Source organism: Moschus berezovskii, chromosome 19, assembly GCF_049115385.1.
Source record: "Moschus berezovskii isolate FMDL1 chromosome 19, NW_MosBer_1.0, whole genome shotgun sequence".
NCBI lineage: Eukaryota > Metazoa > Chordata > Mammalia > Artiodactyla > Moschidae > Moschus > Moschus berezovskii.
The window spans coordinates 6,406,755-6,433,233 of NC_142478.1; the positions used below are offsets into that span (position 1 = coordinate 6,406,755).

Genomic DNA, 26,479 nt, shown 5'->3' on the forward strand with positions numbered 1-26,479 from the left:
ACATAACTGATAGACTAACAAAGTTTAAGTATTAGTTCTATATATTAGCTCTATATATTATACACACTTATAACACAACTATGCACACCAGTGACAACTATGCACACCCATGACAACTATATACACCCATGACAATGATACACACCCGTCACAACTATACACACCTGTGGAGCCACCATCACATTTAAGATGTAGAATATTTCTATCCACAAAAAGTTCTCTCAGACCCTTGACTATGCTTCATTTGTTTATCCTTTACTCATCTGTGGACATTTGCATTGTTTTCAGCATGGGGTTTATGAATAATGCTGCTATAAACATTCATGTAAAAGTATTTTTGTCGACAAGCATCTTCATTCCTACAGGAAGTGTACATTTAACCTCATAAGAAATTACAAAATTATTCTCGAAAGTGGTTGTACCATTTAATTGATTAATTTATTACTGAAGTTTAGGTGATATATAATGTTGTTAGTTTCTGGTCTACAGTAAAGTGATTCATTTAAACATACATGTGCATAATCTTTTTCATATTCTTTTCCATTATGGTTTATTACATAATCATGGCATCTGGTCCCATCACTTCATGGGAAATAGATGGGAAAACAGTGGAAAGAGTGACAGACTTTAATTTTGGGGGCTCCAAAATCACTTCAGATGGTGACTGCAGCCATGAAATTAAAAGATGTTTGCTCTTTGGAAGAGAAGTTATGGCCAAACTAGACAGCATATTAAAAAACAGAGACATTACTTTGCCAACAAAGGTCTGTCTAGTCAAAGCTTTGGTTTTTCCAGTGGTCATGTATGGATGTGAGAGGTGGACTGTGAAGAAAGCTGATCTCCGAAGAATTGATGCTTTTGAACTGTGGTGCTGGAGAAGACTCTTGAGAGTCCCTTGGACTGCTAGGAGATCCAACCAGTCCATTCTAAAGGAGATCAGTCCTGGGTGTTCATTGGAAGGACTGATGCTAAAGCTGAAGCTCCAATACTTTGGCCACCTCATGAGAAGAGTTGACTCACTGGAAAAGTGTCTGATGCTGGGAGGGATTGGGGGCAGGAGGAGACGGGGACGACAGAGAATGAGATGGCCTGATGGCATCACCGACTCAATGGACATGAGTTTGAGTGAACTCTGGGAGTTGGTGATGGACAGGGAGGCCTGGCATGCTGTGATTTATTGGGTCGCAAAGAGTTGGACACAACTGAGTGACTGAACTGAAATGAACTGAGTTGGTATGTAGTAGTGATTCGTGTGACTTTAATCTCCCTAATATCTGATGATGTTGAACATATGTTCATATGCTTATTGTCATTTCTAATCCCCTTTTTTGTTCATTTTTGTACTTTGCCTTCTTGTTCTCTATTTATCCACCACTTCTGATAATTCTTTATTGGTTTTGATCCTCCTGTCATAGACCCATAACTCATGGCATCTTTTTTAGACTCCCACTCTGGCAATGAATGTTCTGAACATAATTGAAGACTGATCTTATCTCTCTACTAAGTTTAAATAAATTCTGTGAGTGTCAAAGAGTTTTATTATATATTTGTATTCTATATATCTCTATAAATCAAGATTAGTTTTGCCTCTAAAATTTCATGTACTTACAAATATCTTTGCCTTAGCAAACATTTTTGAGAACCAAGTATGTTGCTGTGTAAATCAAGTGTTAGGAGCTTTGCATGTTCCAGATGAAAGGACAAGATAAAACCCCAGAAAAACAACTAAGTAAAGTGAGGATAAGAAATCTACCTGATAAGGAGTTCAAGATAATCATGAAGATACTGAAAAGAACTCAGGATAAAATGGATGAACACAGCTAGAAGTTTAACACATAGTCTGAAAATTTAAAAGAGAACCAAACAAACTGAAGAATATATAACTGAAATTAAAAATTCACTGGAAGGAATCAATAGTAGATTAGATGATACAGAGGAATGAATCATTGACCAAGAAGACAGAGTATCAGAAATCCTGTAAGTTGAACAGAAAAAAAAAAAATGAAGATATTTTAAAGGACCTCTGGGACAATATCAAGGTATATTTTCATTCACATTGTACAGGTCCCAGAAGAAAAGAGAGAAAGGGCTCAGAGAATACATTTGAAGACATAATAACAAGACTTCCCTAAGCTAGGAAAGGAAACATATCTCCAGGTCCAGAAATCATAGAGAATCCCAACAGGATTAACACTAAAGAGGATGACACTAGGACACATTGTAATTAAAATGTCAAAAATTAAGGATAATGAGATAATATTAAAAGCAGCAAGAGTCTATCAATAAGTTATACACCATGGAACTCCCATAAGGCTATCAGCTGACTTGTCAGCAGAAGTTATGCAGAGCAAAAGGGTGTGGCACAACATACTTAAAGTGGTAAAAGAGACATAACCAAATATGAAGGAAAGATCAAAAATTTTACAGACGAGCAAAAGCTAAACAGTTCAGCACCAGGAATCAAACTTACTAAGGAATATTAAAGGGACTTCTCTGAGTGGAAAAGAAAAGGCCAAAACTAGAAATATGAAAATTACAGAAGGAAAAACTTCCTTGGTAAAGGGAAACATCCAGTAAAGGTAGATCAATCACTTATAAAGCTAGTTCAGTTCAGTTCAGTTCAGTTGCTTAGTCGTGTTCGATTTTTTGCGACCCCATGAACCGCAGCACACCAGGCCTCCCTGTCCATCACCAACTCCCAGAGTCCACCCAAACCCATGTCCATTGAGTCAGTGATGCCATCCAATCATCTCATCCTCTGTTGTCCCCTTCTCCTCCTGCCCTCAAATTTCCCAGCATCAGGGTCTTTTCAAATGTGTCAGCACTTCGGAAGAGGTAGCCAATGTATTGGAGTTTCAGCTTCAACATCAGTCCTACCAATGTACACCCAGGACTGATCTCCTTTAGAATGGACTGGTTGGATCTCTGTGCAGTCCAAGGGACTCTCAAGAGTCTTCTCCAGCACCACAGTTCAAAAGCATCGATTCTTCGGCAGTCAGCTTTCTTTATAGTCCAACTCTCACATCCATACATGACCACTGGAAAAATCATAGCCTTGACTAGATGGACTTTTGTTGGCAAAGCAATGTCTCTGCTTTTTAATATGCTATCTAGGTTGATCATAACTTTCCTTCCAAGGAGTAAGCGTCTTTTAATTTCATGGCTGCAATCACCATCTGTGGTGATTTTGGAGCCCCAAAAATAAAGTCTGACACTGTTTCCACTGTTTCCCCATCTATTTCCCATGAAGTGATGGGACTAGATGCCATAATTTTAGTTTTCTGAATGTTGAGCTTTAAGCCAACTTTTTCCACTCTCCTCTTTCATTTTCATCAAAAGGCTTTTGAGTTCCTCTTCACTTTCTGCCATAAGGGTGGTGTCATCTGCATATCTGAGGTTATTGATATTTCTCCCAGCAATCTTGATTCCAGCTTGTGCTTCTTCCAGCCCAGCGTTCCTCATGATGCACTCTGCATATCAGTTAAATAAGCAGGTGACAATATACAGCCTTGACATACTCCTTTTCCTTTTCCTATTTGGAACCAGTCCATGTCCAGTTCTAACTGTTGCTTCCTGACCTGCATACAGATTTCTCAAGAGGCAGGTCAGGTGGTCTGGTATTCCTATCTCTTTCAGAATTTTCCACAGTTTACTGTGATCCACACAGTCAAAGGCTTTGGCATAATCAATAAAGCAGAAATAGATGTTTTTCTGGAATTCTCTTGCTTTTCCCATGATCCAGCGGATGTTGGCAATTTGATCTCTGGTGCCTCTGCCTTTTCTAAAACCAGCTTGAACATCTGGAAGTTCATGGTTCACATATTGCTGAAGCCTAGCTTGGAGAATTTTGGGCGTGACTTTACTAGCGTGTGAGATGAGTGCAATTGTGAGGTAGTTTGAGCATTCTTTGGCATTGCCTTTCTTTGGGATTGGAGTGAAAACTGACCTTTTCCAGTCCTGTGGCCACTGCTGAGTTTTCCAAATTTGCTGGCATATGTCTCTTACCTCATTTTAAAAATAGAGTTGATTTTTTCCTTCCCACCTTCTCATCATCAAAAAAATGATTGAACATATGTTACTAGGGCTTTCCAAAAATTTCACCCCTGGGATGAAACAACGCATGGAAAATACTCAAAATGACTAATTTTCCAAAATTTGTGAAAAGATGAAACCACGTTTTAAAATGTAAATGGCATGCAATCTTGAACACAACTGCTTTTGTAATCACCTGAAGAAACAATAGAGGAAGTCATTAAAAGGGCTTATTGACCCTTGTACTTGATGTGGAAGAAAACCAATACAGAATTAACATATGCAATGAGAAGTAAATAAAATATATTTGTTATGGGATTATGGATTTTAGTGGGCAACTTTTTAAAAAGGAGTGATTATCTGTAAATGGATGTATTCAATTATTTAAAAATACACTCATACAACCTAGAGAAGGGCAATGCTAAAATGATTCCTGGATGTTGCTCTTACCTTTCCAATTTTGTGAATTACAGAAAACTAACCGTCTAGTCAAGGCAATGGTTTTTCCTGTTGTCATGTATGGATGTGAGAGTTGGACTGTGAAGAAGGCTGATCACCGAAGAATCGATGCTTTTGAACTGTGGTGTTGGAGAAGACTCTTGAGAGTCCCTTATACTGCAAGGAGATCCAACCAGTCCATTCTAAAGGAGATCAATCCTGGATGTTCATTGGAGGGACTGATGCTAAAGCTGAAACTGCAATACTTTGGCCACCTCATGCGACGAGTTGACTCACTGGAAAAGACTCTGATGCTGGGAAAGGTTGGGGGCGGGAGGAGAAGGGGACGACGGAGAATGAGATGGCTGGATGGCGTCACCGATTCTGTGGACATGAGTTTGAGTGTACTCCGGGAGTTGGTGATGGACAGGGAGGCCTGGCGTGCTGTGATTCATGGGGTCGCGGAGAGTCGGACACGACTGAGCGACTGAACTGAACTGAACTGAACTGAACATACAAAGACCCAAAACATGAACTTGAGAATTTTCACTGTTACTTTAATGTTGGATCAGACTCCAGATCTTATCTGCGGACCGGCTGCTGCTATCTTCCCTCATTTTTCAACCATTCCCTGTCTGGGTGATATTCCTAGTTTGATAATCATACTTAAAATTCACTGTACTTTTAAAAATGTTTTAGTTTAAGGATAATTGCTTTACAATGTCATGCTGGCTTCCACTGTAAAACAATGTGAATGAACCATCAGTTCAGTTCAGTCGCTCAGTCATGTCCGACTCTTTGCAACCCCATGGACTGCAGCACTCCAGGTCTCCCTGTCCATCACCAACTTGCAGAGTTTACCCAAACTCAAGTCCATTGAGTCAGTGATGACATCCAGCCATCTCATCCTCTGTCATCCCCGTCTCCTCCTGCCTTCAGTCTTTCCCAACATCAGGGTCTTTTCCAATGAGCTGGTCCTTCGCATCAGGTGGCCAAAGTATTGGAGTTTCAGCATTAGTCCTTCCAATGAATATTTGAAACTGATTTCCTTTAGAATGGACTGGTTGGATCTCCTTGCTGTCCAAGGGACTCTGAAGAGTCTTTTCCAACACCACAGTTCAAAAGTACGAATTCTTCAGTGCTCAGCTTTCTTTACAGTTCAACTTTCACATCCACACTGGAAAAACCATAGCTTTGACTAGACGTACTTTGTCAGCAAAGTAATGTCTGTACTTTTTAATATACTGTCTAGGTTGGTCATAGCATTTCTTCCAAGTAGCAAGCATCTTTTAATTTCATGGCTGCAGTCACCATCTGCAGTGATTATGGAGCCCCCAAAATACAGTCTGTCACTGCTTCCATTGTTTCTCCACCTATCTGCCATGAAGTGGTGGGACCAGATGCCATGTCTTAGTTTTCTGAATGTTGAATTTTAAGCCAACTTTTTCACTCTCCTCTTTCACCCTCATCAAGAGGCTCTTTAGTTCTTCTGCACTTTCTGACGTAAGGGTGGTGTCATCGGCTTATCTGGGGTTATTGATATTTCTCCTGGCAATCTTGATTCCAGCTTGTGCTTCATCCAGTCCAGTATTTCTCATGACGTACTCTGCATCGAAGTTAAATAAGCAGGGTGACACTATACAGCCTTGATATACTCTTTTCCTAATTTGGAACCAGTCTGCTGTTCCATGTGCAGTTCTAAAGGTTGCTTCCTGACCTGCATACAGATTTCTCAGGAAGCAGGTGAGGTGGTCTGGTATTTCCATCTCTTGAAGAATTTTCCACATTATGTTGTGATCCACACAGTCAAAGGCTTTGGTATGGTCAATAAAGCAGAAGTAGATGTTTTTCTCGAACTCTTTTGCTCTTTCAATGATTAAACGGATGTTGGATGTTGACAATTTGATGTCTGGTTCTTCTGCCTTTTCTAAATCCAGCTTAACATCTGGAAGTTCATGGTTCACGTACTGTTGAAGCCTGGTTTGGAGAATTTTGAGCATCACTTTGTGAGATGAGTGCAATTGTGTGGTAGTTTGAGCATGCTTTTTCATTGTCTTTCCTTGGGATTGGAATGAAAACTGAACTTTTCCAGTCCTGTGACCACTGCTGAGTTTTCCAAATTTGCTGGCATATTGAGTGCATCTCTTTCACAGAATCATTTCTTAGGATTTGAAATAGCTCAACTGGAATTCCATCACTTCCACTAGCTTTGTTCGTAGTGATGCTTCCTAAGGCCCACTTGATTTTGCATTCCAGGATGTCTGGCTCTAGGTGAGTGATCACACCATCGTGATTATCTGGGTCGTGAAGATCTTTTTTGTACAGTTCTGTGTATTCTTGCCACTTCTTCTTAGTATCTTCTGTTTCTGTTAGGTCTATACCATTTCTGTCCTTTATTGAGCCCATCTTTGCATGAAATATTCCCTTGGTATCTCTAATTTTCTTGAAGAGATCTCTAAGTCTTTCCCATTTGATTTTTTTCTCTATTTCTTTGCATTGATCACTGAAGAAGGCTTTCTAATCTCTCCCTCCTATTCTTTGGAATTCTGCATCCAAATGGGTATATCTTTCCTTTTCTTCTTTGCTTTTCACTTCTCTTCTTTTCACAGCTATTTGTAAGTTCTCCTCAGACAGCCATTTTGCCTTTTTGCATTTATTTTTCTTGGGGATGGTGTTGATCACCTCCTCCTTTTTTTTTTTTTTTTGGGTAAATGGTTTTAATGTGTAACAGCAGGCCAGCTGGGGAGGACAAGACCCCCCGAGGCCCAAGCCCTTCTCCCATGATGGCCTGGGACCTGTGTGTGCCAGCCAGCCCCGTGCCTGCCCTGGCCCTGCCCACCAGTCCCAGGAAGGGTGGGAGAGGAAAGTGGGAAGCCGGGAGTTCAGCCTGGAGAGTTCAGGGGAGCAAACACAGGGGCTAGTTGAATCTGGCCTTGGAAAAGTCCATCTCTGGATGCTGATCCATGAACTTCTTCAGGATCTCCTGTTTCTTCTGCTCATCGAAGTGGGCAGCCCCATGGACTTCTGCCTCTGGTCGTACATCATCTTCTCCACCATGCTCCGGGTCTCGCTGTCCAGGTCTGACAGCTTGGAGTTCTCAGGGTTGATCTTCTTAGTATTGATCTCGGGGTCACCGGATACCAAGCGGCTCTACCACTCCATCTTGTTGATCTTCTCCAGATGCACCGTCACCACCTTGCCGTCCTCGATGAGCCACGAGCTCTCCTCCACCTTCACCTTGTTGTAGAGCTCCCCATCCACGATCGCTGGCTGTCCCTTAAGCCCCACACGGAGATGCCTCCGCTGGATGTCCACCACCACGTCCTTCCCCTTCAGCCGGAAGTTCACGTGGAAGGGCACGGCCAGGTCCAACTCTGACAGGGTCTGGGTCCAGCGGTAACTGGGCAGGTCCGCCCCGTTGCCGAGGTTGGGCTTCAGTTTCCCTTTGTCCTTCTCGTCCTCCTCCTCCTCCTCCTGCTTCCCTGGTGAGCCAAGACTGCCGTTCTTGAGCTGAGCCTCCTGATTCTCGGCATCCTTTTTCTGGTCAATTTCCAGCTGTAGCCTCTCAGCCTCCTCATCAGTCAGTTCCTTGATCTGGGGCCCGGAGATCTCTGACTTGGCCTCCTTGGCCAACCTGGCTGCCCGCTCCGCCTTCTCCTGCCGCTCAGTCTCCTGCCAAGCTCGCTTTTCCCGCCGGGCCTTCTGTGCCAGCTGGTTGTGGTGGTTGAAGGTCTGCATGATAAGCTTTTCTGCCATGCCTTCTTCTCCTCCAACAAAGAAGTCTGTTTTGCATCGAAGGAAGCTGAAGAAAGTGTTCACCAGCTCCTGCACGCCGCCCTCGTGCTGCTGCGCCACGTCACGAACCCCATCCATAGTTCTTCAGGTATTCTATCAGATCTGATCCCTTGAATCTATTTGTCACTTTCACTGTATAATCATAAAGGATTTGATGTAGGTCATACCTGAAAGGTCTAGTGATTTTCTCTACTCTCTTCAATTTAAGTCTGAATTTGGCAATCAGGAGTTCATGATCTGAGCCAGAGTCAGCTCCCAGACTTATTTGTGCTGACTGTAAAGAGCTTCTCCATCTTTGGCTGCAAAGAATATAATCAATCTGATTTTGATACTGACCATCTGGTGATGTCCATGTGTAGAGTCTTCTCTTGTGTTTTTGGAAGAGGGTGTTTGCTATGACCAATACATTCTCTTGGCAAAACTCTATTAGCCTTTGCCCTGCTTCATTCCGTCCTCCAAGGCCAAATTTTCCTGTTACCCCAGGTGTTTCTTCACTTCCTACTTTTGCATTCCAGTCCCCTATAATGAAAAGGACATCTTTTTTGGGTGTTAGTTCTAGGTTTTGTAGGTCTTCATAGAATCGTTCAACTTCAGCTTCTTCAGCATTACTGGTCAGGGCATAGACTTGGATTACCATGATATTGAATGGTTTGACTTGGAAACGAACAGAGATCATTCTGGCATTTTTGAGATTGCATCCAAGTACTGCATTTCAGACTATGTTGACTACTCCATTTCTTCTAAGGGATTCTTGCCCACAGTAGTAGATATAATGGTTATCTGAGTTAAATTCACCCATTCCAGTCCATCTTAGTTCACTGATTCCTAGAATGTCCATGTTCCCTCTTGTCTTCTCCTGTTTGACCACTTTAAATTTGCCTTGATTCATGGACCTAACATTCCAGGTTCCTATGTGGTATTGATCTTTACAGCATCGGACTTTACTTCCATCACCAGTCATATCCACAGCTGGGTATTGTTGTTGTTGTTTTTTGCTTTGGCGCCGTTTCATCATCCTTTCTGGAATTATTTCTCCACTGATCTCCCATAGCATATTGGGCACCTACCGACCTGGGGAGTTCATCTTTCAGTGTCCTATCTTTTTGCCTTTTCATAGTGTTCATGGAGTTCTCAAGGCAAGAATACTGAAGTGTTTTGCCATGCCCTTCTCCAGTGGACCACATTTTGTCAGAACTCTCCAGCATGATCCATCCACCTTGGGTGGCCCTACATGGCATGGCTCATAGTTTCATTAAGTTAGACAAGACTGTGGTCCAGGTTACCAGATGGTTTAGTTTTCTGTGATTGTGGTTTTCAGACTGTCTGCCCTCTGATAGAGAAGGATAAGAGGCTTATGGAAGCTTCCTGATGGGAGAGACTGACTGAATCAGCCATAAGTGTACATATGAGCCTCCCTCTTGAGCCTCCCTCCCTCCGCACCCCAGCCCTCTAAGTCATCACAGAGCACCGACCTGAGTTCCCTGCATTATACAGCTGCTTCCTGCCAGCCCTCTATTTCATACATAGCAGTGTATACATGTCAATGCTGCTCTCTTGTTTCACCCTCTCCTTCCCCTACTGTGTCCACGAGTCTGTTCTCTAAACTTATGTCTCCATTCCTACCCTGCATGTGGATTCATCAGTACCATTTTTTGATTCCACATTTATGCATTAATATATCAATACAATATTTGTTCTTCTCTAGTTCACTTCACTGTGTAACAGGCTCTAGGTTCAACCACCTCATCTGATTCAAATTCAGATTCATTCCCTTTCACGGGTGAGTGTATACGTATACATACACACAGGCTTCCCAGGTGGTGCCAGTGATCCACTGGCCAAAGAAGGAGATGTGGGTTCGATCCCTGGGTGGGGCAGACCACCTGGAGGAAGAAAGGGTGTGCCACTCCAGTATTCTTGCCAGGAGAATCCCATGGAGAGAGGAGCCTGGTGGGCTATGGTCCTTGGGGTCAGAAAGAGTATGAATGGCTGCATATGTACCACAGTTTCTTTATCCATGCATCTGCAGATGGACATCTAGGTTGCTTCTATGTCTTGACTATTGCAAATTGTCTCTGCGCTTTTAAGACTTGTCCTTATTCTCTGTTCACCTCCTAGAATCTGAGAGCCAGCCAGAACCTAGAGCCTGCACATCCAGAAAGAAAGGTTGCACAGTTTTTCTGTATGAGTGATTAACCTCAGTTATGAAATATTCAGCACATTTCCACTTAAGAAACAAGGAAAATGTTGAAAGGATGTTTCAATTAGATTATTAGAAACAACTTTTATGATGTTTTTAGCGGCACATAAGGAGTACTATAATATACAATTTTAATGAGTCTATTTGATTGTCACAGCAGCTCTTCAGGAAGACAATATTGTTATCCTCAAAATAATCTGAAAACAGGGGTCAGGATTCTCCTGACAAACAATAGATGCTAGTTAAAACCTAAAAGAAATTAAATCCTAATATTTCTAAGTGTTATGTTCTGTTTTTGACTTACATATAAATGAAAATTCTTTGTAAACTTTAAAGTGCTATAAATCACCAATGTCTAAATCTCTTTTCAGCTTTCAAAAACAAAACAAAATAGCCCTCTGATCTTCAGAGTTCTTTAAGATATTGCAACATTATTTCTGTCCCTTTATGGCCAAGCTTTGTGAAAAATCTCCACTTCATTTTACATTTCTCTATACTCTGTCTTCTAAAAAATATTAAGTTCTAGCAAGTTCAGTTCAGTCGCTCAGTCGTGTCCTACTCTTTGCGACCCCATGAATCACAGCATGCCAGGCCTCCCTGTCCATCACCAACTCCTGGAGTTCACTCAAACTCATGTCCATCGAGTCGGTGATGCCATCCAGCCATCTCATTCTCTGTCGTCCCCTTCTCCTCCCACCCCCAATCCTTCCCAGCATCAGAGTCTTTCCCAGTGAGTCAACTCTTCGCATGAGGTGGCCAAAGGATTGGAGTTTCAGCTTTAGCATCAGTCCTTCCAGTGAACACCCAGGATTGATCTCCTTTAGAATGGACTGGTTGGATCTCCTTGAAGTCCAAGGGACTCTCAAGAGTCTTCTCCAGCACCACAGTTCAAAAGCATCAATTCTTTGGCAATCAGCCTTCTTCACCGTCCAACTCTCACATCCATACATGACCACTGGAAAAACCATAGCCTTATAGTAAGGACCACCTATTTTGCTTGTCAGAGGCAGAATATTCTTTGTTTGCTTTTCTGCTGTAACTATCCTAATGAGTTCAAAATAAGTGAATGCCTCTCACAGAACAGGTAGAAAGTCTTATCCACAGACAGGCAATATAGAAAAGAGTAGAAATATAGCAAAAAACATATTAACCCTCAGGTAAAGAACGAAGTTGGATGAATAGGACTATTTGACTTCAAGACTATAAAGCTACAGTAATCAAGATGAAAGGATATTTTAAATAGATCAATGGAACAGAATACAGAGCTCCCAAAATAGACATATGTAAATACAGTCAACTGATCTTTGACAAAAAAGCAAAAGCAATACAATGGATAGTCTTTTCAACAAATGGTGGAGGGACACTGGGCTTCCACATGCAAAAAAAAAAAAAAAAAAAGAATCTGTACAAGGACCTTACGCCTTTTAAAAAATTAAGCCAACATGGGTCATGGACCTGAATTCAAAATGTTAAAACATAAAACTCCTAGATGGGGGAGAAAATTTAGTTGACTCTGGGTTTGGTGATAACTTTTTAGATACAACACCAAAGGCAGGATCCCCAAAAGATGGAATTAAAATGCTTGCCTTTATTAAAATTAAATTTTTCTACTCAGCAAAAGATACTGCCAAGAGAAAGAAAAGACTAGACATAACTGGGAGAATATTTTTGCAAAAGACGTATCTGATAAAGGCCTATTATTCAGAATATACAAAGAACTCTTGAAACTCGACAATAACAAACAACCTGCTTAAAAATCAACAAAAGACCCCTAAAAATACTCACAAAAGAAGATATACAGGTGGAAAGCAAGCATATGAAGATATTCACATCATATTTCATCATAGAAATGCAAACTAAAATGACATATAACCATATATCCATTAGAACAGCTAAAACTTGGAACATTGACAACATCATATGCTGGCAAGGATATGGAGCAACAGGAATTTTCATTCATTGATTGCTGGTGGAAAAGCAAAATGGTACAACCACTTTGGAAGACAGTTTGGCACTTTCTTACAAAACTAAATATAATCTTACTATAAGATCCAGGAATCATATTCCTTGAAATTTACCCAAAGGAGTTGGAAATTTCTATCTACATAAAAACCTGTACCCTGGTTCTTACAGAAATTTATTCATAACTGCCAAAACTTCAAAACAACCAAGATGTCCTTCAGTAGATGGGTATATAAACTGCAGTCTCTAGACAATGGAATACTATTCAATGCTGAAAAGAAATGAACTCTCAAGCAACTAATAGACATGGAGGAACATTATATGCATATCACCAAGTAAAAGAAGCTAATATGAAAAGGCTATATATGGAATATATGGAAGGCTATATACGGAAACTGCATATCTGAGGTTATTGATATTTCTCCCAGCAATCTTGATTTCAGCTTGGGCTTCTTATATACTCTGCATATAAGTTAAATAAGCAGGGTGACAATATACAACCTTGATGTACTCCTTTTCCTATTTGGAACCAGTCTGTTGTTCCATGTCCAGTTCTGACTGTTGCTTCCTGACCTGCATACAGGTTTCTCAAGAGACAGGTCAGGTGGTCTGGTATTCCCATCTCTTTCAGAATTTTCCACAGTTTATTGTTATCCACACAGTCAAAGGCTTTGGCATAGTCAGTTCAGTTCAGGCAACCCCATGAATCACAGCACGCATAGTCAATGAAGCAGAAATAGATGTTTTTCTGGAATTCTCTTGCTTTCTCCATGATCCAGCGGATGTTGGCAATTTGATCTCTGGTGCCTCTGCCTTTTCTAAAACCTGCTTGAACATCTGGGAGTTCACGGTTCACATATTGCTGAAGCCTAGCTTGGAGAATTTTGAGCTTGACTTTACTAGCATGTGAGATGAGTGCTATTGTGCAGTAGTTTGAGCACTCTTTGGCACTGCCTTTCTTTGGGATTGGAATGAAGACTGACCTTTTCCAGTCCTGTGGCCACTGCTGAGTTTTCCAAATTTGCTGGCATATTGAGTGAAGCACTTTCACAGCATCATCTTTCAGGATTTGAAATAGCTCAACTGGAATACCATCACCTCCACTAGCTTTGTTCATAGTGATGTTTTCTAAGGCCCACTTGACTTCACATTCCAAGATATCTGGCTCTAGGTTATCATACTATTTTGGTCGTGAAGATCTTTTTTGTACACTTCTTCTGTGTGTTCTTGACACCTCTTCTTAATATCTTCTGTATTTCTGTCCTTTATTGAGCCCATCTTTCATGAAATGTTCCCTTGGTATCTCTAATTTTCTTGAAGAGATCTCTTGTTTTTCCTATTCTGTTGTTTTCCTCTATTTCTTTGTCTTGATCGCTGAGGAAGGCTTTCTTATCTCTCCTTGCTATTCTTTGGAACTCTGCATTCAGATGCTTATATCTTTCCTTTTCTCCTTTGCTTTTCGCTTCTCTTATTTTCACGGCTATTTGTAAGGCCTCCCCCGACAGCCCTTTAGCTTTTTTTCATTTCTTTTCCATGGGGATGGTCTTGGTCCCTGTCTCCTGTACAATGTCACGAACCTCCGTCCAGAGTTCATCAGGCACTCTATCTATCAGATCTAGTCCCTTAAATCTATTTCTCACTTCCACTCTATAATCATAAGGGATTTGATTTAAGTCATATCTGAATGGTCTTGTGGTTTTCTCTACTTTCTTCAATTTAAGTCTGAATTTGGCAATTAGGAGTTCATGATCTGAGCCACAGTCAGCTCCTGGTCTTGTTTTTGTTAACTGTATACAGCTTCTCCATCTTTGGCTGCAAAGAATATAATCAATCTGATTTCGGTGTTGACCATATGGTGATGTCCATGTGTAGAGTCTTCTCTTATGCTGTTGGAAGAGGGTGTTTGCTATGACCAGTGTGTTCTCTTGACAAAACTCTATTAGCCTTTGCCCTGTTTCATTCCGTGCTCCAAGGCCAAATTTGCCTGTTACTCCAGGTGTTTCTTGACTTCCTACTTTTGCATTCCAGTCCCCTATAAAAGCCTCTTGATGAAAGTGAAAGAGGAGAGTGAAAAGGTTGCCTTGAAGCTCAACATTCAGAAAACAAAGATCATGGCATCTTGTCCCATCACTTCATGGGAAATAGATGGAAAAACAGTGGAAACAGTGTCAGACTTTATTTTTGGGGGCTCCAAAATCACTGCAGATGCTGATTGCAGCCATGAAATTAAAAGACGCTTACTCCTTGGAAGGAAAGTTATGATCAACCTTGATAGTGTATTAAAAAGCAGAGACATTACTTTGCCAACCAAGGGCCGTCTAGTCAAGGCTATGGTTTTTCCCGTGGTCATGTATGGATGTGAGAGTTGGACTGTGAAGAAGGCTGATCGCCGAAGAATTGATGCTTTTGAACTGTGGTGTTGGAGAAGACTCTTGAGAGTCCTTTGTACTGCAAGGAGATCCAACCAGTCCATTCTAGAGGAGATCAATCCTGGGTGTTCATTGGAAGGACTGATGCTAAAGCTGAAACTCCAATCCTTTGGCCACCTCATGTGATGAGTTGACTCACTGGAAAAGACTCTGATGCTGGGGAAGTTTTGGGGCGGGAGGAGAAGGGGACGACCGAGAATGAGATGGCTGGATGGCATCACCGACTCTGTGGACATGACTTTGAGTGAACTCCGGGAGTTGATGATGGACAGGGAGGCCTGGCGTGCTGTGATTCATGGGGTCACGGAGAGTCAGACATGACTAAGCGACTGAACTAAACTGATATATGGAATCATACCATATGATTCCAACTATATCACATATTGTAAAAGGCAAAACTGTAGAAACAATAACAAGCTCAATGGTTGCCTGGGTTTGGGCAGGGAGTGTGGGGAAAAGCATGTTTTTTAGGTAGAGAATCTACTCTGTATGATATAATAATGGTGGATACATATTATTATCAGTTCAATTCTTTCACTCAGTCATGTCTGACTCTTTGCGACCCCATGTTACTATACATTTACTGAAACTCATTTGTCCTTTATACAGTTCATGAGGTTCTCATGGCAAGTATACTGGGGTGGTTTGCCATTCCCTCCTCCAGAGCTGGCTTAAAACTAAATATTAAAAAATACAAAAAACAAACCTAAGATCATGGCATCTGGCCCCATTACTTCATGGCAAATAGAGGGGGAAAATGTGGAAGTAGTGACAGATTTCCTCTTCTTAGGCCCTAAAATCACTGCAGCTGGGACTGCAGCCATGAAATCAGAAACCATTTGTTTCTTGGCAGGTCTATGACAAACCTACACATAGGTTTAACACATTTAGACATGTTAGACACTACTCTGCCAACAAAAGTCCATATAGTCAACGCAATGGTCTGCCCAGTGGTCACATATGGTTGTGAGAGCTAGACTGAAAAGAAGGTGGAGCACCAAAAAATTGATGCCTTTGAACTATGATGCTGGATAAGACTCCTGAGAGGTTCTTGGACAGCAAGGAGATCAAACCATTCAATCTTAAGGGAAATCAACCCTGCATACTCATTGGAAGGACTGATGCTGAAACTCCAGTATCTTGGTCATCTGATGGGAACAGCTGACTCATTGGAAAAGTCCCTGATGCTGGGAAAGATTAAGGGCAGGAGGAGAAGAGAGCATCAAAGGATGAGAAGGCTAGAAGGCATCACTGATGCAACAGATATGAACTTGGGCAAACTTTGGGAGATGCAGAGGGACAGAGAGGCCTGGCGTACTGCCGACCATGGGGTCGCAAAGAGTCGGACACAACTGAGCGACTTAACAACATTTACACCATAGAATGTACAACACCAAAGGTGAACCCTAAAGAAAACTGGAAACTTTGGGAGGTTATGATGAATCAATGTACGTTAACAGATTTTAGCAAATGTATCACTCTGGGATGGAGAAACAAATGGCAGTCCACTCCAGTATTCTTGCCTTGGAAATTCCATGAACAGAGGTGCCTGGAGGGCTATAGTCTATGAGGTCACAAAAGTCAGACCTTACTTCCTGACTAACCACCACCAGCATCACTCTGGGAAGGATGCTGATAATGAGGGAGGGAATGCATGAGTCACTGGGGCAAAGGGTACATGGGAAACCTCTGTGCTTTCCCCTCAATTTTGCCGTGTACTTAAACATTTGTTAAAAAGTAGCTGTTAAAAATATTAACTCTGTTACATCTCTAAACAAAATACACATCTCTTAACAAAAGTTAAGAAGAGAGCTATACAAAATAACCTGAAGGAACAGAATCATTCCCAGGGCAGAAGGCTTGATGGAGGTGTTAAGATGCAAGAAGATGGATGTGTGATCAAAAGGAAGTCAATGAGCAATGCAAGCCCAGACAGTCATGAAAGGCTCATAAAATTCTACGTGGCAATGCTGTGTGAGTTCTTAAGAAAGGGTAACACAGGCTGATGACATTCAACGTGTGAATTATATCCTACTTGAACTATATAAGATTAACAAGCAAACTTCTGAGTATAATCTGGCTTTCTGTGTCCTTTTTCCCAGAGAGAGCTGGTCATTCTGAAATGACTACTGTAATCCAGAGGGCAATTATAGTTTTTCTATAAGTAAATAACTGTAAAAATGAAAGTGTTAGTCACTTTGTTATATCTGACTCTTTGTGACCTCGTGGACTATAGCTTTCCAGGCTCCTCTGTCTATGGAATTCTCCAGGCCAGAATATTGGAGTGGGTAGCCATTTCCTTCCCTAGGGATCTTTCTGATCCAGGGATCAAACTTGGGTCTCTTGCATTGCAGGCAGATTCTTTGCCATCGGAGCCACCATGGTCTAGGAGAATTGTACTCTGGTTTATGTATCAGTCCCCTTTTAGTGACCCCCAACCTCAAAGGAAAAACTCCTCGGTTTGCTAAGGTTAGGTCTTGAGCCTATATAGCTGAGGCTCAGATATGGGACTGGGGTTAATTCACAAAATGAAAACAGCCTTGTGAGATGTTCACCTTCTTTCGAGAGGACTTTCTCCTCCTCTCTTCTCTGGAGCTACCTTAGAGTCATAGGTAAGGTGATGGAGTTTGACACTGTGAGCCAATGGTAACTTAGAGGGCACTCATTCCAATAAATTCCATTCCAAATAGGAGACCAGCCTTAAAGAATGAATAGAAATGAGAGATATTGTTTGCTTCCTTCTTTTCATTATCATAAACTGTTATATATTGGACCCTGTTCCAAAGTTGTGGATGACATAGAGACACCACTTCCAAAATTATGGGAACTCTGACACCTTGTAAAACATAGTTCTTATCTGGTTTGGAGACCAAGTAAAACAGAGAGGACTGGTAGGGTTTTAAAAACTGCAAATATTTAATTGCTGTTAAATAATTGCTAAGTAACTATTAGTTGCTTTGGTGAGAATTTATACTCAGCTAACTTTATGGAATTCAATTGAGGATTTGGGACAGAAAGAAAATAACAGTAACAATGAAAACTGTGACTAGTAGACTCTTATGACCTCACTTGATCCTTACGGTTTCCCTGTGATTCAGTTGTTTCCATCTCCACTTTCTAGAAGGAGTAGGAAAGTTGTCCAACCTGGGCAGGAGAGCAGTAGAGATACACTCAGCTATACTAATTCTGCATTAGTAATTATGCCAAGCCTTTGACTGTGTGGATCACAACATAATGTGGAAAATTCTTAAAGAGGTGAGAATACCAGGCCACCTTACCTGCCTCCTAAGAAGTCTGTATGCAGGTCAGGAAGCAACAGTTAGAACTGGACATGGAACAATGGACTGGTTCCAAATAGGAAAAGGAGTACGGCAAGGCTGTATATTGTCACCCTGTTTATTTAACTTATATGCAGAGTACATCATGAGAAATGCTGGACTGGAGGAAGCACAAGCTGGAATCAAGATTGCTGGGAGAAATATCAATAACCTCAGATATGCAAATGACACCACCCTTATGGCAGAAAGCGAAGAAGAACTAAAGAGCTTCTTGAAGAAAGTGAAAGAAGAAAGTGAAAAAGTTGGCTTAAAACTCCACATTCAATAAGTGAACATCATGGCATCTATCACTTGAAATCCTATCACTTCAAGGTAAATAGATGAGGAAACATTGGAAATAGTGAGAGACTTTATTTTCTTGGGCTCCAAAATCACTGCAGATGGTGATTGCAGCCATGAAATTAAAAGACACTTGCTCTTGGAAGAAAAGCTATGACCAACCTAGACAGCATATTAAAAAGCAGAGATATTACTTTGTCAACAAAGGTCTGCTGAGTCAAAGCTATGGTTTTTCCAGTAGTCATGCATGGATGTGAGAGTTGGACTATAAAGAAAGCTGAGCACTGAAGAATTGATGCTTTTGAACTGTGGGGTTGGAAAAGGCTCTTGAGAGTCCCTTGGACTGCAAGGAGATCAAACCACTCCACCCTAATGAAATCAGTCCTGAATATTCATTGGAAGGACTGATGTTGAAGCTGAAACTCCAATACTTTGGCCACCTGATGTGAAGAACTGACTGACTAGAAAAGACCCCGATGCTGGGAAAGATTGAAGGCAGGAGGAGAAGGGGATGACAGAGGATGAGATGGTTGGATGGCCTCACCAACTTGAGAGACATGAGTTTGAGCAAGCTCCAGGAGCTGGTGATGGACAGGGAAGCCTGGCATGCTGCCGTCCGTGGGGTTGCAAAGGGTCGGACATGACTGAGTGACTGAAAAGAAATGAATGAAACCATTGGAATCCAAATTTTTTAAAAATCACCTTTTGGTGCCCTTGATATGATCTGGCAAAATTCACATTCCAGGCAAAGCTTTGGCCAGATGAAATGTCCATCAACATTTTATGCACCTCGTCACTGGTGTCCACTGGGGCCTAGGAAACCCTGCTGATGCGAGTGTAGTTTAGTTGCATTAAATCAGATTCAATAGCCTTCTTAACCATCACCCTTTCCTTTCTGGTTGTGTTTCCTGCCACACAGCGTTTAGGCTACTCTCCTGTAAGCTCCCTGCCCTTCACACGTGCCATAGCTACTCTTCAAAACAAGATCTCAACCCACTGTTTTAGATGTTTTGTAGTGCATGTCTACCTGGATATTTACGGATAACATATGCTTACTGCCAGAATATTTCTAACCTTGTCTATGTGTAAGATTAACAAACAAAGTTTTTTAAACTGTTAAGCTCTATTTAAAAGGTACCAGTCAAATTTAGTTCAATAATTCTAAACGCAAGAAGATTAAGAAGGATGACCTTGATCAGAGGTCAAAGAAAACACAATGATGCAACAGCAGAATAAAGTCTTCCCATCCATGTATTCTAGCTTCCCTAGTGGCTCAGTTGGTAAAGAATCTGCCTGCAATGCTGGAGATGTGGGTTTGATCCCTGGATTGGAAAGATGCCCTGGAGAAGGAAATGGCAACCTACTCCAATATTCTTGCCTGGGAAATCCTATGGGCAGAGGAGCCTGGTGGGCTACAATCCATGGGGTCACAAGAGTCAGACACAATTTAATGACTAAACCACCGCCGCCGCCACCACCACTACTGCCAGCCATCCGTTCATCAGCTTTCCCCCCTGAATCTGAAGCAGGAGGCCCACCTTCAGAGCTAAGAGATTAATTTAGTCTTCCACCCTAATTTATTTTATCTCAGACCAGGTTACTGTTAACCATACTGATTAATTCCAACTGCTATGGTTGGGGGTAGATGGAAGATTGAGTGATGAGAAACTGACCAAAATAAGGGTAGTTTCCTCCCATAATGGCTGCAGAGTGAATCCTGGACAAAGAAATGAATTGCACATTGAAAAAATGAAACCAGGTACAACATTTTCCCTTCCATGGCAGTTCTCATTAGTGTTATTATTAAATCATTTCTCAATTCAACCATAAACATTATTAAACTTCCTAATCCATAACTTAATTTCAAATTGGGCTTTCTTTGGGATGCCTTAGATGTGGGCTTTTTGGGGGGCTTAATTCTACAAAGAAATTGATTCTGGGTGACTTGAGAAATGATATCTTAATTAGGAAATGGTCAGACACATTACTTAATTTTTAGAAATTTCATTTACTAATGTGAACAAGTGTGATAACGACGATTGACTTAGTCTATGCCAATTCTTTTGAGGGATAATTTACTTGATGCCTCCTACTCTGCAGAAATTGTATTGGGTGAGAATATTCACTAGCAGTGTTTGGAAATCTCACTACGTGAAGAATGAACAAGAGAAAGAAAAACTATTTTCAATAAAAGTCAAAGACCTACCAGTGATCTACAAGACACCGCTTCTTCTTTTTGTCTTCTTCTGACCTCATTTTTTACCATTCTTCACCTTGCTTGATTTCCCTGGTAGGTCAGATGGTAAAGCGCCTGCCTACAGAAATGGCACCCCACTCCAGTACTCTTGCCTGGAAACTCCCATGGACGGAGGATCCTGGCAGGCTACAGTCCACAGGGTCGCAAAGAGTTGGACACGACTGAGCAACTTCACTTTCACTTTCACCTTGCTTACTCTGCTTCAGTCTCACACAGTCCCCTTTACTGTTCATTGAACAAACCAGGCGAGTTCCCACTGGATTTCTCATCTTTTTCTTTGGAAAAGCTCTCTTCCCATATATATGAATGGCTACCTCCTATCTTTATGTCTTTGCCCAAAATTTCACTTGCTCAGTAATGCCAGTCCTAATATGCCATCTAAAATTGCCTTTGTGCCCTCGCCAGGACTCCAGTTCTGTTTCTTCTTATCACCGCTTTTAACACCAGCTAACATACACTACGTTTTAGCTATTTATTACATTCACTGATATTGTCTCTTTACCCCGCTGGAATGTAGGCCTCTCAAGAACAAGCATCTTTGTCTTTTGGTTCACTAACATATCCCAATAGAAAAGTACCTAGCACATAATATTAAATAGAATTTTTGCTGAAGGAGCAAATACAACCTCTAAAGAACAAGCAACCGTGTAGATCAGTGGAATACTCCAGATGGCAGGACTGGAATTTACGGACATACATAAATGAATCAGATCTGGGTTTAACACAGGAATTACTTTCCAAATGAAAGAGCTTTCCAACTTTGTCATGTAATCAAATCACCTACAGAGTGTTAAAAATGACAGTTCCTGGACCCCAGAACTGCTGAAGCAGAACCTTCTGCAATCATGAGAGATTGCTTGTTTCATACCCAAGTTCAAGAACCACTGTCCTAGACTCTCAATCACTGAGATATTCAAGTAGAGACTGAAAGATCATCTGTTAAGGAAAAAATGTTTATATGTTCACTGAAGATAAAAGCTGGACTTAAGAATTCTAGATTTTATTAAATTCAAGATGGATTAATATATTTTGGGTTGTATTATTTAGCACAAATATATTATTATTATTTAGAAAATTTTACCTTTCCTTTCTATCAGGCTCTGCTCTGGAATTAGGATGTATAGCTCTCAAGAGGAAACACAGCTCTATGGAGTATCTCATATTATTTAACATTTAACTATTCTGTGGAATTCTCATTACACCTAAGAATATAAGTGGAAATTTCTAGTTATTTTGAAAGATGCTATTATTTCATTTAATGAAGATAACTGCAATTTATCCCTAATAATGTTTAGAATTATAAGAGGCCTTCTGAATAATCAGCCCAAGAGATAACAATAATTCAAAAGAAGATCAAACTGGGGTTAATAATATGTAACTGAGAAGAATCGTAACTTGACATTCAATATTAAGTTGAATATTCTCTTTTTATAGAGAATATAATGTGTAACAAATGTGTAATAATGTGTAACATATTTTCACTATGAAGTAAATAAATCAATTTCAGAAAAATTCAAGTTGCCTTTTAAACAGTGGTTGTTTTAGGTATGAATAAAGTGAAATTGAATCCAGAATGACAAAGCAAAAACAAAGAACAACTGGAGAAATCAAATAGCATACATCAGACTTGTCGAAAGCAAACTCCTCCTCCCCCAAGCCCTGGAGTCCACATGATTTGCCCTCTGGCTGGCTCAAAGATTCAGAAGGTTTATATTTCAACTCTCTAGTTTGATATAATCACCTAGATTGGATTTCTTTCCATTCACAACTATCTGCAAATGGGTTTTTTTGCTTTAGGGTAGAAAGATCATTGGAATTAATTATTTATGTTTCCCATTATGGCATAAATTTGAGTAGGGAAATAACTGAAAAATAATTTAGCATTATGAGGAAAAACAGTCACCATTCACAGAAGCCTGTTCTGAGTAGTATGATCTTGCCAAATTCTTTGAAGATCGGATATTACTGCACTGTTTGAAAGTAATGCTGAGTGTATCAAAATGAAGTAATAATAAGAAAAATAGCACTTCCTTAAAATTACACACTGATTCTGAGTCTGATATTGTTTTAAGGGCTTTATATGAACTGGCTCATTCGGTCCTCAGAACACCCTAATGAGGTAGGGTGTTCAAACTCATCCCTAATTTGCAGGTTGGGAAACAGAGGCAGAGAGAACTAGCTTCCCAAGGACACACAGCAGCAGTCACTGAACCACAACATATTTCACCTTCCACTGTATTTCCAGGAAAGTCATTTAGGAAATATAGTTGTTCAGGATTCATAAACATTTAAATAAAAGTGGGTTTTTTGAGATCTTAAACTTCAAGAGTCCTGAATGATTTCAGTGTTTTTATTAGTTTTTGCTGTCTTGAAAGGGGTGTGAATATGTTATTGTATTTGAGTATATTTTTCTAATAACATATTCGGAATGAAAATTCTAATACCAAGAATTGGCTGGACTCAGAAATTCATAACTGAATCTTTGATAGCACTAGCTCTATAATCATTAGTTTTAAGCATTTTGCCCAAACTGGGACACTTGACACTCACCTGCCTCACAATTTTCAGGCACGATCCCTTCATACAGAGGCTGGCTGAAGGAAATCCTTACATCTCCTTCCATGTGAATGACCAAGAGACCAGTGGTTGTCCTAGCTGGGACCCCTTGATCCACAGCTTTTAACTGCAGCCAAATAGGAAAATATTCTGGAGATGGAATTTGCTGAAGTTGAATTGCTCCTGTGTATTCATTAATAGAAAACACCGACTGGGGCTCTGCGAAGCTGAACGTGACGGTACCATTGGGCCCCGAGTCTGGGTCACTGGCTCTGAGGATGGCCGCTGTTTGGTTTGTAGGTGACTGAGAGGAAAGAAAAATATCAAGGGGGTTCTGTTCCAATAGTGGACTGTTGTCATTAACATCAGTGACATGGACTTTTATGACCACCGTGGTGCTTCGTGAGCCCTGGACGGCACAGTCTCTGGCCACAGCCTTCAGGACGTGCTCAGACCTGGCTTCCCGGTCAAGGGCGCGGCTGGTTCTCAGCGTGCCCGCCACGGGGTCGATGGCGAACGCCCCGGAAGCCTCGTGCACCAGAGAATACCTGGTTTGCCCGTTGAGGCCCTCATCCTTGTCCGCGGAGGAGAGCACGAGAACCGTGGTTCCCACCTGCGCGTCCTCTCTCACAGAAGCCTGGTACCGCAGCCTGGGGAAGGAAGGGCTGTGGTCATTGTCGTCCAGAACTCTGACCCGCAGCTGCGCCGTGGAGCTTTGCGGCGGGCTCCCCAGATCCCAGCACAGGATGACGAGGGTGAAGCTGCTGACTTCCTCCCGGTCCAAAGCGCGAGCGGTTGAGAGTTCTCCCGACATTTCATTAATAGCAAAGTACTCATCAGTATTTCCATCTATTAAAGAAAGCAAGTTCAGAATACATTTGAATTGAAAAAGAAGCAGCTCTTTACTATGAATATATATATTCATCCAACAAATATTTATTTCCTGATTATCACAGCACACTATCACTTTTGTAAGCACATGATCCAGTTCCTGCCCTCACAAAGCTGCCTGATAATAATACTCAGGGGATAAGCAAAAAATAAAATTTAACATCTATCTTAATTCAATCAGTAATTCAAATACTTGCTTTGACTGATTTGCAGCGGTATGAGATTTTTTCAACTTCAACTTTTTACAGTAATATGCTTTTCCTTTTTGAAGGATTAGAATGCATATTTTACTTGAAATAAAACAATAGTAGGCAGAGATAAGCAACAGTATTCAATGTTAATTTGTAGATAGCAATCAAAAATTAACAGATTGATTTATAATAACATATTTTTATTTTTTTTAATTTAATTTAATTTTTTTTTTTTGGTAATTAATTTATTTTTTATTGGAGGCAAATTATTTTACAATATTATATTGGTAGGTTTTGCCATACATTGACATGACTCCACCCCGGGTTTACATAAGTTCCCCCTCCTGAACCCCCCTCCCACCTCCCTCCTCCCTTTATCCTCCCTCTGGGTCATCCCCGCACGCCAGCCCCGAGCATCCTATAACATGCATCGACCCTGAACTAGTGATTCGTTTCACATATGACAACATACGTGTTTCAATGCCATTCTCCCAAATCATCCCACCCTCACCCTCTCCCACAGAGTCCCAAAGACTGTTCTATACATCTGTGTCTCTTTTGCTGTCTCATATACAGGGTTATCATTTGCATCTGTCTAAATTCCATATATATGCATTAGTATACTGTATTGGTGTTTTTCTTTCTGGCTTACTTCACTCTGTATAATAGGCTCCAGTTTCATCCACCTCATTAGAACTGATTCAAATGTATTCTTTTTAATGGCTGAGTAATACTCCATTGTGTATATGTACCAAAGCTTTCTTATCCATTCGTCTGCAGATGGACATCTAGGTTGCTTCCATGTCCTGGCTATTATAAACAGTGCTGCAGAAGTGTTATGGCTCACGCACAAAGAGCCATGGCATGTATAAGAGGACCTTATTCCAGTAATATAACCAGCATTCAATCTATAGTAAGGGGAAAATTTTAATTTTAACACTTCTTTCAGAGACAGTAGAACACTTGTCTATCTCTTCCATAACATAAGCAAGGATTATGTTTTATTCTTTAAATACGTTCCTATGTTTTATTCTTTAAAATATGTTCCTTTTGCTATTGTATATGGTACAAGTAGAATAAAATTTAAAAGTAAAAGTGAAAGTCGCCCAGTCCTGTCCGACTCTTTGTGAACCCATGGACTACACAGTCCATAGAATTCTCCAGGCCAGAATGCTGGAGTGGGTAGCTGTTCCCTTCTCCAGGGGATCTTCCCAACACAGAGATCAAACCCAGGTCTCCTGCATTGCAGGTAGATTCTTTACCAGCTGAGCCACAAGGGAAGCCCTTTATGCAAGACAGCAAAAGGGACACAGAGATAAAGAACACACTTTTGGACTCTGTGGGAGAAGGCGACCATGGGATGGTTTGAGAGAATAGCATTGAGACATGTATATTACCATATATGAAACAGATCTCCAGTCCAGGTTCCATGCAGGAGACAGGGCGCTCAGGGCTGGTGCACTGGGACGACCCTGAGGGATGGGATGGGGAGGGAAGTGGGAGGGGCGGTTCAGGATTGGGGACACATGTACACCCATGGCTGATTCATGTCAATGTATGGCAAAACCACAATAATATTGCAAAGTAATTAGCCTCCAATTAAAATAAATTAATTAAAAAAAACTAAACTCAGGGATAAAAAGCTTCCAAAGGCATTTTAAAGTCAACCTGAAGATTGATTGGGAAAATGAAGTTCAGTGACCTACCAGCCACATTCTTGGACTAGTGGGGACCATTCCAAACAGCATGAGAACTTACTGAACCCTGCAGAAGCACATCGAGGAAGTGGAGCAGTGCTGAAAACACAGCAGCCTCAGGCAGTACTGGGGGCTGAGGAGCAGGGACTGCATATGAATGCCTCCATGAGACATGTTAATTTGTACTAAACACAGGTGGTGAGACAAAGTACATTTCTGTGGCATTTGTGATTGATAAAACCATTCATTTCTTCATTAAACATCTTAACAACACCTGTCATGTACCAAATATGTGTTGGGACACTGGGAATGTGAGGACAGGAAGATGTGATTCTGACTTTTAAGAGGAGGAAAGGCACGTCTGCACCTGGACATTAAAGTACGGTGTGAAACTCACACGTGCAGGACACTGGG

General features: G+C 41.1%; 1 protein-coding gene and 1 pseudogene across 1 annotated transcript in view; both read right to left on the reverse strand.

Moving 5' to 3' along the window:
• Positions 1-26,479, reverse strand: part of DCHS2 (dachsous cadherin-related 2) — a 326,960-nt gene that overhangs the window by 55,823 nt on the left and 244,658 nt on the right. The window contains exon 13 of the mRNA XM_055405366.2: positions 23,281-24,135. Coding sequence (XP_055261341.2) covers positions 23,281-24,135 — 855 coding nt within the window. The remainder of the gene's footprint in view (positions 1-23,280; positions 24,136-26,479) is intronic.
• On the reverse strand, positions 7,174-8,343 carry LOC148774807 (nuclear migration protein nudC pseudogene; annotated as a pseudogene).